Source organism: Bufo gargarizans, chromosome 1 (assembly GCF_014858855.1).
Source record: "Bufo gargarizans isolate SCDJY-AF-19 chromosome 1, ASM1485885v1, whole genome shotgun sequence".
In the NCBI taxonomy this organism is placed as follows: Eukaryota; Metazoa; Chordata; class Amphibia; order Anura; family Bufonidae; genus Bufo; species Bufo gargarizans.
Window position 1 is genome coordinate 618623547 of NC_058080.1, and position 16557 is coordinate 618640103.

Here is a 16557-nt window from a genome sequence, read left to right on the forward strand (position 1 = left end):
TTTTATAAGTTATTATTTACATTAGTACTTGATTTTTATTCTCTGATTTTGAGGGCACACACTCTCTTAGAGTATGTAAGTACCACAGGCTCCATAGATTCTATTGAAGGGATCCACACAACCTCAATCTGTATCCAAGAGATTTTGGCGCCTCCCCCCTGATCTTTTTTTAGCGTTTCTACGCAACACCACTTTTCTTCTCTATCACCTACCCTGAGGTCATCAAGGTTAGGTTGAGACCAGTGGCAGCCTGCCCGCCTATACTCGACCTTTATTTTTGCCCAATTTAGCAGAACCTTCTTCTGCCCGCCCCCCCCCCCCCCGTTTGCTCTCCTGTTGGTGCCCTGCGAAGTTATTCCCGGACCCTCGACCCGAAGGTCTAGTGACTAACCCTCTCTTTTTCTTCTCCTGCTCTGACTTACCTCTGTGATTAGGACAGGTTTTGTGTTTCCTAATAGGATGGGGGCCATTATATTTCTCCTAATGATTGCTCCTTAGACAGAACAAGTCATTTTAAATAATGAAAGGTATTTGGGTATATTATTTATAATAAAGTAATATTTAAGTATTTTCATTTTCTTAGAACCCCTTTAACTCTTGATGGTTCTGATGTGGACATATGTGGGTTGGTGTCAGAAGTACCACTAGGGCTTTCTGCTTGTTCATCAGCTTCCATCACTTGACTTCTAGCTCAACAAATTTCATATTCTGCTTCCATCCGAATCCTCAAGAAACACATTTTATTTCCTTAGTACATATTGTTCAGGCTCAAAAGAAGGAGACAGTTTGTTAGACGGGACTTTTTGAAGCAATACTTTATCTCCTTGTTTTAAGGGACACCATTCTGACAGGGGTGTCGGTGGATAGGTCATCTATATCGTTCTTCCAGCCCCTTTAACGCCAACCTCTTTAATGTGTTTTTCTTTGCATTTCAAAATCTCGCAAGAAGCCAAGTCCATAACATTACTTTAAAGAATCACTGTGCTTTGACACAATTTCAATTCATTTACTAGAGAATGGTCTATGGCTTTGTTCACGTCTCCGTTCTGATAGCGGTGCTGGAACAAGCTCCCAGATCCTCCACTTCACCACCAAATCCCCATTGAGGTCCAGCTGATTTCCAGCAGAAATGCAGGGTTTTGGCCGGACAAAAAACATTGTATGCAGATACAATATGCCTGCAAAATGTGGACCCATTTAAGCCAATGGATCTGCAAATATGCCGAGAGCACACGGAACGAATCTGTATTTTGTGGATCTACGATTTCCAGACCACAGAATGGATACGCTAGAATATGCCACCAATGTCATAAAGGTGCAGGTCCCAGAGTGGGCCCCCCGGAAATGAAGGACAGCACACCGTGTGTGGCGTACTCTCCATATGGGAGTTCTGAAAATATTCAGAAAAACGTGCAAGCTCAGCAACCGGCTATTTTCGGCAGTCCCATAGAAATGAAGGGAGGGTGGCTCCACTTGGGCAGCTGCTTTCGCTCACTTCAGGGGTCTGGAGATAGGTGTGGGTCACAGAGATGGCACCCCCACCTATCCGACATTGATCATTTCTCAGATGAGACAAACACTTTAACCCTCACTGTGATGAAGCAGGGCAGTGGACAGTGTGGAATGCTCGACATAGTTATGGACCAAGCTACACCCACCACTGAGTTGGCATGACCACTGCTCCAAGACTTCAGCAGCTGTCGTGTGAGCCCTGGGTGTGCGAGCTCTAACATTCTACTTTAGATTCTGACTGCCTGAAGAAGACTGGCACGCACAATATCATAAAACAAGCAACGTGTACATTTCCCAGATCACAACTTCCACTTAAGAAATGCTTATTAAAAAAACAACTCTCAGTATCTGGTTTGTTTCACATGGATTCCCATTAATATCTATGGGCACCATATTAGACTACATTTCCCTGCAATGGTTGGGGATTAAATATCATCGCTGTTTATATAGGATAATCTGATTTCCAGAAACAATTATTTTAGGTGCCAAGACGCGATAACGGGCATCTTTACACAAGCCAATTATCAAGTCAAACACTTTCTACAAACACTCATCCCCGATAACTGGCACAAGTATCGTTCTTATGCACCCGAACGTATATTTTGTCTGTGTCCTTTGCGTTTTTGTTGTGGCCCATATGCGAAACCATTCATTTCATTGGGGCTGCAAAAAAGATGGAAATTACTCAGTGCATTCCGTATCCATATGTCCGCTCCGCTAAAAAAATAGAATATGTCCTATTCTACTGTTTTGCAGACAAGAGCAGGCATTGTTACAATGAATCCGCAAAAAAAAATAAAAAAATTGATGTAACATGGACGTCACACGGATGTCATCCATTTTTTTTTGTGGACCGCAAAATACATATGGTCGTGGGCATGAGCCCTAAGGCTACTTTCACACTAGCGTTTTTCTTTTCCGGCGCTGAGTTCCGTCCTAGGGGCTCAAATCCGGAAAAGAACTGATCAGTTTTATCCTAATGCATTCTGAATGGAGAGTTAGGCTACTTTCACCCTTGCGTTCAGAGCGGATCCGTCTGGGGTCTGCCCAGACGGATCCGCTCATATAATGCAGACGATGGGATCCGTTCAGAACAGATCCGTCTGCATTATATTGTTGAAGAAATTCTAAGTGTGAAAGTAGCTCAGACGGATCCGTCCAGACTTTACATTGAAAGTCAATGGGGGATGGATCCGTTTGAGAATTGAGCCATATAGTGTCAAATTCAAATGGATTCGTCCCCATTGACTTACATTGTAAGTCTGGACGGATCCGTTTGCCTCCGCACGGCCAGGCGGACACCGCCTGCTGAGCGGAGGCTGAACGCTGCCAGACTGATGCATTCTGAGCGGATCCGTATCCACTCAGAATGCATTAGGGCTGGACGGATGCGTTCGGGGCCGCTTGTGAGAGCCTTTAAACGGAACTCACAAGCGGAGCCCCGAACACAAATGTGAAAGTAGCCTAATCCGTTCAGGATGCATCAGGGTGTTTTCAGTTCAGTCTTTTTGACTGATCAGGCTTTTCAGAAAACCGTAGCATGTTATATTTTTACCTCCGGCCAAAAACCCTGAACACTTTGACTGAACGCCGGATCCGGCCTTTTTCCCATTGACTTGCATTAACGCCGGATGGTGTTTTCAGTCAAACCGGATCCGGCTTTTGCATGTAAACCCTGAAAAATGTGAAAAAAAAGTTAAAGTCCATAAATGGCGGCTCCGTTTTTTCCAATGCATTTTTTCATTGTGATCAAAATCCTGATCAGGATTCAAATGTAATCCGTTTTCACACGTTTTTCCGGATCCGGTGGGCAGTTCCGGTGTCGGAATTGAAAGCCGGATTTAAACAACGCTAGTATGAAAGTAGTAAGGCTACCTCCACACTGGTGTGGACTGTGAAACTGAAATTCTGCACTAATTTCAGTACAAAAAAATGTAACACAAAAAGAAATCGCATGTGTTTGTTGCAGTTTTTGGTGAGGATTTTTTGTGGTGCTGCCGCAGTGCCATTTCTAACTGACTTTTTTCATGCACACGGCTGTTGCCTGCCCGTGGCCATATTGATGCAGACCCATTCACTCGAATGTTCTATTTTTTTATGGTGGGGACGGATTACGGACCCATTCAAGATGAATGGGTCTCGATCCGTCCCGGTGGCTGCACAGATGTTGCCTGTGAATTGGGGACCCCAATGCACGGAATGGGCACACAATGTTCGCCTGCAAGAGGCCTCATGCACACGACCGTTCCGTTTTTTGCCGTCCAAAATGAGGCCCCCTTCACACAACTGTGTCTTTGGTTTGCATTTTTTAGGGATCATACACGGACCCATTCATTTCTGTAGGTCTGCAAAAATACCCTACAGCACACTATGCGCTTTCCACCTCCGTCTGTTTCACACCCCGCAAAAAACACTTCATGCACACTAACATATTTTCTTTCTGTGTCTGTTCCGTTTTTCTTTACCGTATGTGAAACCATTCATTTCAATGGGTCTGCAAAAAAACCCCCAAAAAACGGAAGGTACTCCTTGTGCATTCCGCATGTCCGTTCTGCAAAAGAATAGAACACGTTCTATTATTGTCCGAATTACGGACAAGGATAGGACTGTTCTATTAGGGGCCAGCTCTTTCGTTCCGCAAAATACGAAACGCACACGGACGTCAACCATATTTTTTGCGGACTGCAAGATACATACGGTCGTGTGCATGAGGCCTTCCGTTATGTCTGCAAAAAAACTGATGCAACATGGACGGCATCCGTATTATTTGCAGATCCGCGTTTTGCACAGGACAAAACACATATGGTTGTGTGAACGCACCCTACACATGCAGCAATGTACAAAGGCTACTGACAACCCACAGCTCATATGAGGGCCGGCAGTTGTCAGTCACCCAGCTTTCCCAGCGTCAGACACGCTGACAGAAGAGAATCCCGGCCCGCCGGCTCTTCCGGGGCTGCTCCGTACTCTGCAGACGGACGCGGGGCTGACAGGCTGGCGTCCTGACCTCAGGTACCGCCATGAACTTCTCCCCCTTCTGCTCTGCTGCCAGAAACCATTCTCCTCAGCGGGAGAGCTTAGGGAATCCAGGAGGCTGTGGGAGGGGACCGAGGAGGGAGCAGCCCCCGAGAGAGAGGAGCGCTGGGCGGGGAACCGGTGGATGTGTCCGCAGCTGGCTCCGGGCTGTTCCACATCCAGCAGTGGGCAGTCTCTGGACGCCCAGCCGTGCACTATGGCGGCTGCTGTGGAGGTAACCGGGAGCAGCAGCTGCAGCGGCAGCAGCGACACGTCCAGCACCGGCGAGGAGGAGAGGATGAGGCGCCTGTTCCAGACCTGTGACGGGGACGGCGACGGCTATATCAGCAGGTATGAGGGACGGGCAACTTCCCCCAACTTACTGCCGGATAGTTGGCTGCAGGGGGGGCACTGATCCCTGGGAGTGCGGAGGCCGGGCTGTGCACCCTCCAGAGGGCCACACACTCCCCAAGGGGCACTGACCGTCCCTGGGTTACAGAGCACATGTGCCAGCAGTGCTGCCAGCTCCTCCACGGAGGATGGTAACTTACCTGGCTGATGGGCACTGACCATTCCCTGAGCTACATAGCACATGTCCCAGCAGTTCTGCCAGCTGCTCCTGGTGCAGGAGGATAATTTACCTGGCAGATGGGCAGGGGGCACTGACCATGTCCCAGCAGTGCTGCCAGCTGCTCAGTGGTATAGGAGGATGGTAACTTACCTGGCAGATGGGCAGGGGGCACTGACCATTCCCTGAACTACATAGCAGTTGTGCCAGCTGCTCCTGGTGCAGGAGGATCATTTACCTGGCAGATGGGACAGGGGGCACTGACCATGTCCCAGCAGTGCTGCCAGCTGCTCGGGGTGTAGGAGGGTAGCATCCCGGGCAGGGGCACTGACAGCTGCTGCAGGTAGAGGGTGCTGAGTTTTGAGACGTGTGTATTGGGAGAGGGTCCACGTCTCCAGTGTATTTTCTGGTTTTCTGCCCAGAAAAAAAAAAAGATGAAATGCCTCTCCCCCTCCTGATCTGTCATTTGGACAGCAGTAGTCCCTGATGGGCCCATTGACTATAGCGGGGTCCTCAGGTTCCAGGCTACCTGCACACAGGCTTGGGTTTCAAAACAGAAATTCAGCAAGGATTTTTTTTGTTTGGATTTCTCTGTTACTCGCCGTTTTGTTGCGCTTTTGCCCTGATCTCACCATTGCGCTGCAACTAATTGACGCGCTGCAGATTTCAAAACCCGTACTTCTATAAGCTGCTAAAAGTGCATCTGCATAACTGGCGCGTGAAACGTCCTGTGACATAAGGTACTGTTCACACTGCTGTTGTGGGCCCGTTTTTGCTGAGTTCATGGCTGATATTAATCCTTTTGACGTAGGCCACTTTCACACACTCAGTGTTTGTTTAGTGATTTTTCAGACAATGTGGACATCGCACTTACCCATTGATTTTAATGTGTCTGTTCACATATCAGTGTTTTTTTTTTTTTTCTTTAGGGCTGTATTACAACGGATAATCTGCCCAATTTCTGTCCAATCCGTAATTGGTGTATATGACAGAAGATCTGTTTGTGTAAATGGCCAATGATTGGTCAGAAATCTTTCAGATCCGTGGTAGTGGAATCCATAATGGAATTCTTAGGCTACTTTCACACTAGCGTTCGGGGCTCCGCTTGTGAGCTCCGTTTAAAGGCTCTCACAAGCGGTCCCGAACGCATCCGTACTGCCCTAATGCATTCTGAGTGGATGTGGATCCGCTCAGAATGCATCAGTCTGGCAGCGTTTGGCCTCCGCTCCGCTCAGCAGGTGGACACCTGAACGCTGCTTGCAGCGTTCGGGTGTCCACCTGGCCGCGTGGAGGCAAACGGATCCGTCCTGACTTACAATGTAAGTCAATGGGGACGGATCCTTTTAAATTTGACACAATATGGCTAAATTTTCAAACGGATCCGCCCCCCATTGACTTTAAAGGGCTTCTGTCACCCCACTAAAGTGATTATTTTTTTTTGGGCTGGTGAAATTAATTATATTGCGATATATCACAATATAATTGTGTCACTTACTTTGATCCAGCAGTTTCTTCCAAAAACGAAGTTTTATCATATGTTAATTAGGTCTCTAACAGCAAGTAGGGCGGCTACTTGCTGCTAGCTGCTGCAGAAATCCGCCCCCTCGCCGTGTTGATTGACAGGGCCAGCCGGGATCTCCTCCTCCGGCCAGCCCTGTCGGCATTTCAAAAATCGCACGCCTCTGTGGGTTCGGCGCAGGCGCTCTGAGATGAGGAGGCTCGTCTCCTCAGCACTCCCTCAGTGCGCCTGCGCCGATGACATCACCGAAATAGAAGACGTCATCGGCGCAGGCGCACTGAGGGAGTGCTGAGGAGACGAGCCTCCTCATCTCAGAGCGCCTGCGCCGAACCCACAGAGGCGCGCGATTTTTGAAATGCCGACAGGGCTGGCCGGAGGAGGAGATCCCGGCTGGCCCTGTCAATCAACACGGCGAGGGGGCGGATTTCTGCAGCAGCTAGCAGCAAGTAGCCGCCCTACTTGCTGTTAGAGACCTAATTAACATATGATAAAACTTCGTTTTTGGAAGAAACTGCTGGATCAAAGTAAGTGACACAATTATATTGTGATATATCGCAATATAATTAATTTCACCAGCCCAAAAAAAAAAAATCACTTTAGTGGGGTGACAGAAGCCCTTTAAATGTAAAGTCTGGACGGATCCGTCTGTGGCTACTTTCACACTTAGAATTTTTTCTACAATATAATGCAGACGGATCCGTTCTGAACGGATCCCATCATCTGCTTTATATGAGCGGATCTGTCTGGGCAGACCCCAGACGGATCCGTTCTGAATGCAAGTGGGAAAGTAGCCTTAGATAACCCAAACCTTGTACACCGAACTTGAAACACAACAACTGACGCTCAACACTACAACTGACCTCTGAGAAAAAAAAATCACGGAGACACTCACTACTTTTGTCCATGACGCGGACCAAACACTCCTATTGAAGTCTATAGGTCTGTGAAAAATCACTGACACAACACAGATGTGTTTGGTCCATTTTTCACTGACCACTAGTAGGAGATGTTCTAGAAGTTAAAGGGGTATTCTGGTAGGTACAAGTTAACCCGTTATCCACAGGATAGGGGATAATTAGGAGATCAGTGGGGGTCCTACCACAAGGACACACGTCTCAGTCCTAGTTCCCACTTCAGTGATTTCCATCACTGATTGTGAGCCCAAAATATTTACGGGTCATGAACACAGTTGAGGTGCAGATCCTTCCACTCTACCTTATCTCTGTGTAGCCTCTATTCCTGGTTCTGGCTCACAATCACTGATCAAAGGCCGGATGTACACGGCCGTGGAATGCAGCTGTGAGCGGTCCGTGGTATCCCGGCCTGGCATCCCGCTGAGAGCAGGAGCACACAACGTCATTGGTTGCTATGACGCTGTGCGCTTCATGTCGCTGATGCACTACAGTAATACACGCGTATAGATCTATACGAGTGTATTACTGTACAGCAGCGGCGGCATAAAGCATGGCGGCATAGCAACCAATGACGCAGTGCGCTCCTGCTTTCAGCAGGATGCCGGGCCGGGATACCACGGACCGCTCGCGGCCGTGTTCCACAGCCGTGTGCATTCGGCCAAACACTGACCAAATGCTTTGGCCTTGTTCACATTTACATGTTTTACTGACCCGTGCTATCTGTATTTTCCACGGACAGCACACATACCCATTGATTTTAATGTATTTGTTCACACATGAGTAGTTTTTCATTGACCGCTGCACCGAAAAAGGACTTGTCGCGATCCTCGGCGCGTCCTCAATTTTAACTGAATGGGAGGCAGAAATGACGCAGCCGCTTGCGGATTTTTCGTAATAATAATCAGCAGGGCTGACCGCACTAAAAATCCGCTGTATGAATGTCCCCTAAGGGTCCATTCACACGTCCGCAGTGTTTTGCGGATCTGCAAAACACCGGGCCTGCACCCTAATAGAAATGGCTATTCTTGTCCACAGCTGCAAACAAGAATAGGACATGTTCTATTTTTATTTTTTTGGGGAGCCGCGGACCGGAAATGCGGATGCGGACAGCACACTGTGTGCTGTCTGCATCTTTTCCGTCCCCATTGAAAATGAATGGGTCAGCACCGTTCCGCATAATTGCAGAACGGATCCGGACCCAAGGTGCGGACATGTGAATGGACCCTAAGGGCTGTTTCACACAAGCGAGTCCATTGCAGGAATCGCGCTCCGTGTGGGAGTGTGATCCTCCGCTCTGGACTTGCAGGAGTGCACGGCATTATCATAATTTATGATGCCATGGCCTTTTCTCTAGAGAACCATAAAGCTGTCATTATGATTCTGTAGAAATAAGGTCATGCAGAGACACATAGCATTATAAACTATGATGATGCCGTGCACTCCTGCAAGTCCTGAGCGGAGGATCACACTCGCACACGGAGCGCGATTCCCGCAATGGACTCGCTCGTGTGAAACAGGTCTAAGTCTGTATACAGAGATAGCTGTACGCGGGGTGGTCTTAAAGTGTACCTAAACCTTCAGCTACACTTTATTAAAAACTATTGTAAACGTGCTGAAAATACAGTATTTCTAAGGCTACTTTCACACCTGCGTTCAGGTGTCCGCTCGTGAGCTCTGTTTGAAGGGGCTCACAAGCGGCCCTGAACGCAGCCGTCTGGCCCTAATGCATTCTCAGTGGAGGCGGATCCACTGAGAATGCATCCGCCTGCCAGCGCTCAGCCTCCGCTCCGCTCAGTGAGCGGACACCTGAACGCTGCAAGCAGCGTTCGGGTGTCCGCCTGGCCGCGCGGAGGCGAGCGGATCCGTTCCGACTTATAATGGAAGTCAATGGGGACGGATCCGCTTGAAGATGACACCATATGGCTCAATCTTCAAGCGGATCCGTCCCCCATTGACTTTCAATGTAAAGTCTGAACGGATCCGCTCAGGCTACTTTCACACTTAGAAATTTTTCTAAGTTATAATGCAGACGGATCTGTTCTGAACGGATGCAAACGTCTGCATTAATATGAGCGGATCCGTCTGATGAAACATCAGACGGACCCGCTCCGAACGCTAGTGTGAAAGTAGCCTAATAGAGTTTTTAATTTTTTCTTTACTTTTCCTAGTGAAATATGCGCCTGAAGTTTAGGTGCATTTCGTGCTTTGCAATCCGTCCACTTGTCCACTGCTGTGTATAGGAGTAGGGATACCCCCGGGCCACACTGAACATCGCCGCTCCTACCTCTACCCCGCTATGTCAGGCAGGAGCAGTGATGCGCTATGTGAACTCCTGCCCTGCGCTCGCTTTACTAATATCCTGCACCAATGTGGTATGTAGTTCTCTGTTCTGGAAGACCCTGCTCTGTGGCATCCATATCCCCTAAAGGAGCAGTCTTTATCAAGTAGTGTTTTTAAAGGGGTATTCCCATTATAGACATTAATGGCATGTTCATAGGATATGCCATTAAAGGGGTTGTCCCATGACAATGCTATCTCCGGCACTTCATTTAAATTGAGAACAGGGGCCCCTGAGGTTGGATCCCAGCTTATCAGATATGGCAGTGATGCCCAACCTACGGCCCGCCTGCCAAATTCGGCCTGCAAAGCTGTGTCATGCGGCCTGTGCGACTCCCTGGAAAAAGTCTAAGGCGTACCAATACGCAGCGATGCTGCCTGTGCCTGAAATAACCAATCGCAAAGTTCCATACAGCAAGGAGCTTTGTTATTAGTTGGTATGAGCACGCCGGAGCAATACAAGTCGGGTCAGGCAGGGGAAGCCAGCGGGAGCTGGAAGGAGGAAGGCCCGGCTCCCGTGGTGGCCGTAGTAAGGAGAGTGGAGCGAGCTGCCCGAGGACCTTGGGTAACATGACAGGGCTGCTGGAGAGGTAAGGAGCGTGGACTCATTTGACTGTTCCCCGGTGACCCTGCACCCCCCCCCCCCCCACCTCCTGTGACCCCACTAGTGACCCTGCTCCCCCTCACCTGCTGTCATCCCACTAGTGACCCTGCTCCCCCCCCACCTGCTGTCACCCCACTAGTGACCCTGCTTCCCCCTTCTCCTGTCACCCCACTAGTGACCCTGCTTCCCCCTCCTCCTGTCACCCCACTAGTGACCCTGCTTCCCCCTCCTCCTGTCACCCCACTAGTGACCCTGCTTCCCCCTCCTCCTGTCACCCCACTAGTGACCCTGCTTCCCCCTCCTCTTGTCACCCCACTAGTGACCCTGCTTCCCCCTCCTCCTGTCACCCCACTAGTGACCCTGCTTCCCCCTCCTCCTGTCACCCCACAGGGAAGAAGCTGAACAGACTCCACCGACTATGATGGGATCCGTTCGGGATCCTTTTTACCGGACAAAAAAGTGCTGCATACAAGGCTTTTTTGTCTGGTCTTTTGACAGAATCTACAACAGAGGCTCTAAATGCAGCCTCCAACGCAGATTTTGAGGCCTACGTATTATGTATTTTTGTAATGCTCACACGTGCCCCTTCAGTGTTTGCATTTCTTTCAGACAAAGCTGCCTGGTTCTGGCCCGTGAAATTTATACCATGTCTAGTGCGGCCCTCAGACAAAACATGGTTGGGCACCACTGAGATGGGGGATAGGTTGTCATGGACAGCCCCTTTAATGTCATATAGGGGTTGCAGAATCGAGGTTCTTTCAGTCCTCCCTCCCGTCTGTCATACAGACAAGGTGTTTGCTCATGTGCATGGCTCTCTGCATTAGTTTCTATTGGAGTCTCTAAACTAGCCGAGCATGCGCTCCGTCAGGACAGAGGTGAAGAGAATACCGCGCTTACAGCACCGTATTTATGGCGTATATTGTGTGTATACTATAGATGATAGGAATATGGTTTTAACCTATGCAACAGACCTTTATTTTAGACCATATTCAAACTTGGATTTCTGCTGCAGGCTGTAAATTTTAAAATCCTCGAAAGCTAATTTCACACGGGTCCATTTTTACAGCGGACAGCATCCAGACTGAACACTGAACCATTGATTTCACTGGGTACATGCACATGAGCATTGTTCTTCACTGAGCATCTGTCAGGTCAGGAAAAATCGCAGCATGTTCTATCTTCCTCTGGTTTTCACACAGGACTGGTCCATTCAGGTTGAGTCAGTGAAAAAACACTGACAGCACACGGGCAACGTCTGTGTACGGTCCGTTTTCACTGATGGTTGCTAGGAGACGCTGTGTATTCATTTTTTTCTAATGCAAGAAAAACGTATGAGAAATGGCTGCAATCTGGATGAAAAAAACGGAAACCCTGATCACATTCGCAGACAAAGTGGATTCGACTTGTATACAGAATCATTTTTCACTAAGCAGATACGTTCCATATCACTAGTGCTGCAACGATTGATTTTACCTTGAAGAGGTAAGTGTTAAACTGGAACTGATGGCTAGGAGCTGAGGACACGGAGGACTGCTGGCATGGGGGGGTGATGGCACAGAGGACTGATGGCACTGGGGGGCTAATGGGCACAGAGGACTAATTGAATGGGGGCAGCTGATGGCACAGAGGATTGATGGCATGGGAGGATGTTGATGGCATAGAGGACTGTTGACACTGAGGAGGAGATGATGGCATGGGGGGAGCTGATTAATCGAGTACTCAACTTGTGGCTGTTCAACTGTTGCAAAACTATACTTTCCATCATGCCCTGACAGCCTCCAGCTATCAGGGTATGATAGGAGTTGTAGTTTTGCAATAGCTGGAGACCCACAGGTTGTAGATCACCAGTCCAACTGCTTAGTTGCTGTGGGCAGCTCCTGCGGACACTCCATACACTTTTTTTCCTACCTTAAATGCAATTGGTTAATAGGAATATTGGCTATTAATCCCAAATCTCAGGATAATTGTTCCATCTTGAGAAGATAGTATTCATACCTCTGGTAGAGAAGTTCAGGCCGCACCTGTACCTGCAACTTGAAAACCCAGCGGGTACAGCTGCAGACTGGCATTTAGCTGAAATTCAGGTGCAGTTAGTGTGTGCTAGGACCCTTAAAAACTTATATGATATGCTCAAGAATTATTCTGTATGGGCAGTCATTATTGATACAATTGTCCCTTGTCCCACATAAAACAAGCCCTCACATGGCTATGTCGAATGAAAATTGAAAAAGTTATGGCTCTGAGACATCTATCTCCACAACGAGCCCCTGAAAGTGAAGGAGAGCGCACTGCAGATGTGCGGCATGTTCTCCATTAATTTCTATGAAAGTTCCGAAAATAGCCAAGCAAGCCCACTTGGCTATTTTCGGATGAGATGAACGGAGGTCACACCGCGCAAGCATAGCCACTGCTCCATTCACATCTGTGGGAATGCTGGAGATAGCAAAGCCTGTGGACGGCTGATTTTTGCAGTTCTATGGAAATGAATGGAGGGTAGCCGCACATGCATGGCTGCTCTAAACTCCTTCAGGGGTCCTGTTCTGGAGATAGGTGTGTGTCCCAGAGGTGAGACCCACACCTGACACTGGTGGAATACCCTAGCAATATGCCACCAGTGTCTAAGATGAGACAAACCCTTTAAAGAGGACCTTTCACTACAATAAAAAATCTAAACTAAGCATGCAGACATGGAGAGCGGCACCCAGGGATCTCGCTGCACTTACTATTATCCCTGGGCGCCGCTCCGTTCTCCCGGTATAGGCTCCGGTATCTTCAGATTTTCGGCTCAACTGGGTGGAGCCTGCCGGCGTCTCCTTCTCCCAGGCTGGAGCGCTGGCCAATCGCAGCGCTCAGCTCATAGCCTGAGAGATTTTTTTTCCTCTCTCAGGCTATGAGCTGAGCGCTGCGAATGGCCAGCACTCCAGCCTGGGAGAAGGAGACGCCGGCAGGCTCCACCCAGTTGAGCCGAAAATCTGAACATACCAGAGCGGCGCCCAGGGATAATAGTAAGTGCAGGGAGATCCCTGGGCGCCGCTCTCCATGTCTGTATGCTTAGTTTAGATTTTTTAGTGTAGTGATAGGTCCTCTTTAAGTAACAAAATATGCTAAATCACCAGTCTGCAAAAATGCTGCAGGTCTGTAGAGTGTCGTGGGGTGGATTACACTTTCAAAGAATGTACATAAAAAGTCCGGACCGCGGGTATCATAAATATAAGGTATAACACAGTTTTTTTTTTTTTTTCTCTTCCTCCCTTCAAAAAGTTACCGAGGTCTGCAGATCTCCTACTGATGGATAGCCTGCAACTTGGGGCTACACGACTACATGTCGCGTAACATAGGATCTAATGATTGTCAATGGTGTAGCAGTATGACATGCCACAGCCACGATGCAAAAGTTACAGAATATCCAGATCTGGCTCTGTTTTTACAGGCATATCACAGTTCGAAAGTAGTTGCGTGACGGCAAGTTGCAGATAAGTTGCACCTATTTTTATTGTCACCTGACTTTTCTGTGACTTGTTGCATCAGCCTAAGTGCCAAACCTGACTGGGTTCTTAAAGGGTTAAAGGGAGTCTGTCACCAGGAAATTCACTGATGAACCAGGCACAAGGCCTTGTAGGACTAGCTCAGCTGAAGCATGGATCGAAAGCACTACGGAGTGCTTCCATGGTGTCTCTGCCCGTGCCTCCGCAAGTTCTATTTTTTTGCAGTGCGGACAGATCACGGGCCCATTCTAGTTGAAGGGGTCTCGATCCGTCCCGGCCGCCGCACGGACGTTGCCCGTGCGGTCCCCAATGCACGGAATGGATGCAAAACGTTCGTGTGCAAGAGGCCTTATCGATCTGCTTCATTCTGGAAAAAAAAGTACTTTTAATCCATATGCAAATGAGCAGTTAAGTGCACCGAGGGCGGGCCCAAACCACTGACGTTCAATGAAATCATTCCTCAAATACAGTTGTGATACTATGAGAAACAAGATCTTTACCAACCCATAAGAGGGTACCAGGATGGCCTAAAGACCCATTTATACAGGGTGGTAATCGCCCCAATGATTGTTTGTACACTCTTCCGTCATTGCCCAGTAATCCACATGGCTTGTACTGACCTAAAAATCATTGTTCGTCTGTGGCTCACCCCTCTTTCATCTGGAAACGTATGAGAGGGAAAAGTCTAACAATTGCATGAATAATAAATCGTATGTGCGAAAGACACATGACTATTGTTACACATGGAGGCAAGAAAAACGAGCACTGATAGATTTACAGGCTATTCATCTGCCTGTGGAGATGGACTGTATGTCTGAAGGGATATCGAGTTGGTAGTTGTTCTCCGGTATCCTGATGACCCCACGGTGTGGTCCTAGTGAATGCAGGAGGGCCAGTTCTCTGCAGCTTCCTGGCAATGATTTTCATAAAAAAGAAAACTAAGGCCCCATTCCACAACCATATTTTTGGTCCGCATCCGATCGGCATTTTTTGCAGGTTGGATATAGACCCATTAATTTCAATGGGGCTGCAAAAAATGCGGACGGCACACTGTGCTGTTCACATACATCTGTCCATATGGTGAGAGCACCTAAAGGGTACCTCCAGTATTACAACCATTCTTGTCTCCTGCAAGAATCCGATGACGGCAGACCATGCTGCACAGAAACGTACAATGTGCTTTATTTAAATGAATTCGGCCTCGCTACTATTATTAAAATCCTTCCTCTCCTTGATGTTTCTCACTATCCCTGATATTAGTGTGCATGATGCTGACACAAGGGTCATGTTTCTTACCCTCCTGGGTATGCTTTAGTTTTTTTATTATACAATCTTTTATCCAGAGCTGTTTAAAGGGGTTGTCTGGGTTCAGAGCTGAACCCGGACATGCCTCCATTTTCACCCAGGCAGCCCCCCTGACTTGAGCATCGGAGCAGTTCATGCTCCGATGCTCTCCTTTTCCCTGCGCTAAATCGCACAGAGCAAAGGCATTTTCAGGAGTTCCGGTAACAAATCGGGCTCTCCATGGGGCTGCCAGGAAGCCCGGTGACGTGACCGGCACTGATAGGTGGGCTTTAGCGCTGCCCTAGCCAGTACAATGGCTAGGGCAGTGCTAAAGCACACCCATGAGAGCAGGTTAAGTCACCGAACACACTGCCGGGAAAAGAAGCTTCCGTCTGGCAGTGTGTTATTGTAAACAAAAGAGCCCTTGCCCTGCGCGATCTAACTTTGTCAAATAATTTTTCCACACAAGAGAAGTCTCACTTGAAAGGGGTTTTCTGCGACTAACCTATTGATGACAACACTCTCCCATCAGTTGTTAGCGACAGATGCAGTGTACAGAGGTCGAACACCACACTCCATACACACCACATTGTTCCTATTAACTTGAATAGGAACGTCAGCTGCAATACCCAAGGACAGCCACTGGGCAGTGTCCGGAGCTGTGGTGTTCTGGTTACTTCTGGAATCTGCTTCTGCTGCCAACAGCTGATTATTGGGGGTTGTCAGGTGTTTAAATCCCCACAAATCTCTTATTTATGATATTCTATGACTAGGTCATCAATATGTTGGTCCCGGAAAAAAAAACCCTTTAAAGGGGTTTTTCCATCTTGCTGATTCGTCCTCGCCTGCTGGGAGCTCTGCTGTTCACTTCCTGGATTCATGCTTCTAAGGCTGGGCGGGCTTAGGCAGTTTGAGTGAAGCCCTGCCACGCCTCTTTCTGACATCACACTGCTTGTGTGCTCGTTCATGTATCTCCTATGGCCACCGCTTCTCTCTCGAATCCCTGGGCCGCGCATGCGCAAGGCTTATTTCTTTAGTGCCGCGTCTCATACAGAGCCGCGCTGCATACAGGGCATGCGCGGCTCTGTATGAGACGCTGCACTGAAGAAATAAGCCTTGTGCATGTGCGGCCACGTGCACGTTCAGGACTGCAATGAGTGGCCGGCTGGGTGAAAATTAAGTGTCTTCTGCGCAAGAGCGGCCCATGAATTTGGGAGGCGAGCGATGTCCGTATCTATGGGATACCATATGACAACAATGAAGTAGTAGGGAAAGAATTTGATTAAGAAGGGTGGGAATTTGCCAATATAATAGAACAG

At 48.4% G+C, this 16557-nt stretch overlaps 1 protein-coding gene across 2 annotated transcripts in view; it reads left to right on the forward strand.

The window, feature by feature from the left end:
- Positions 1–4690: 4690 nt before the first annotated feature.
- Positions 4691–16557, forward strand: part of MCC (MCC regulator of WNT signaling pathway) — a 310501-nt gene continuing 298634 nt past the window's right edge. The window contains exon 1 of one of the 2 annotated variants that reach the window (XM_044275927.1): positions 4691–4878. In XM_044275927.1, coding sequence (XP_044131862.1) covers positions 4745–4878 — 134 coding nt within the window. In that variant the 5' untranslated portion in view covers positions 4691–4744. The remainder of the gene's footprint in view (positions 4879–16557) is intronic. The other variant, XM_044275928.1, reaches the window with a different exon arrangement.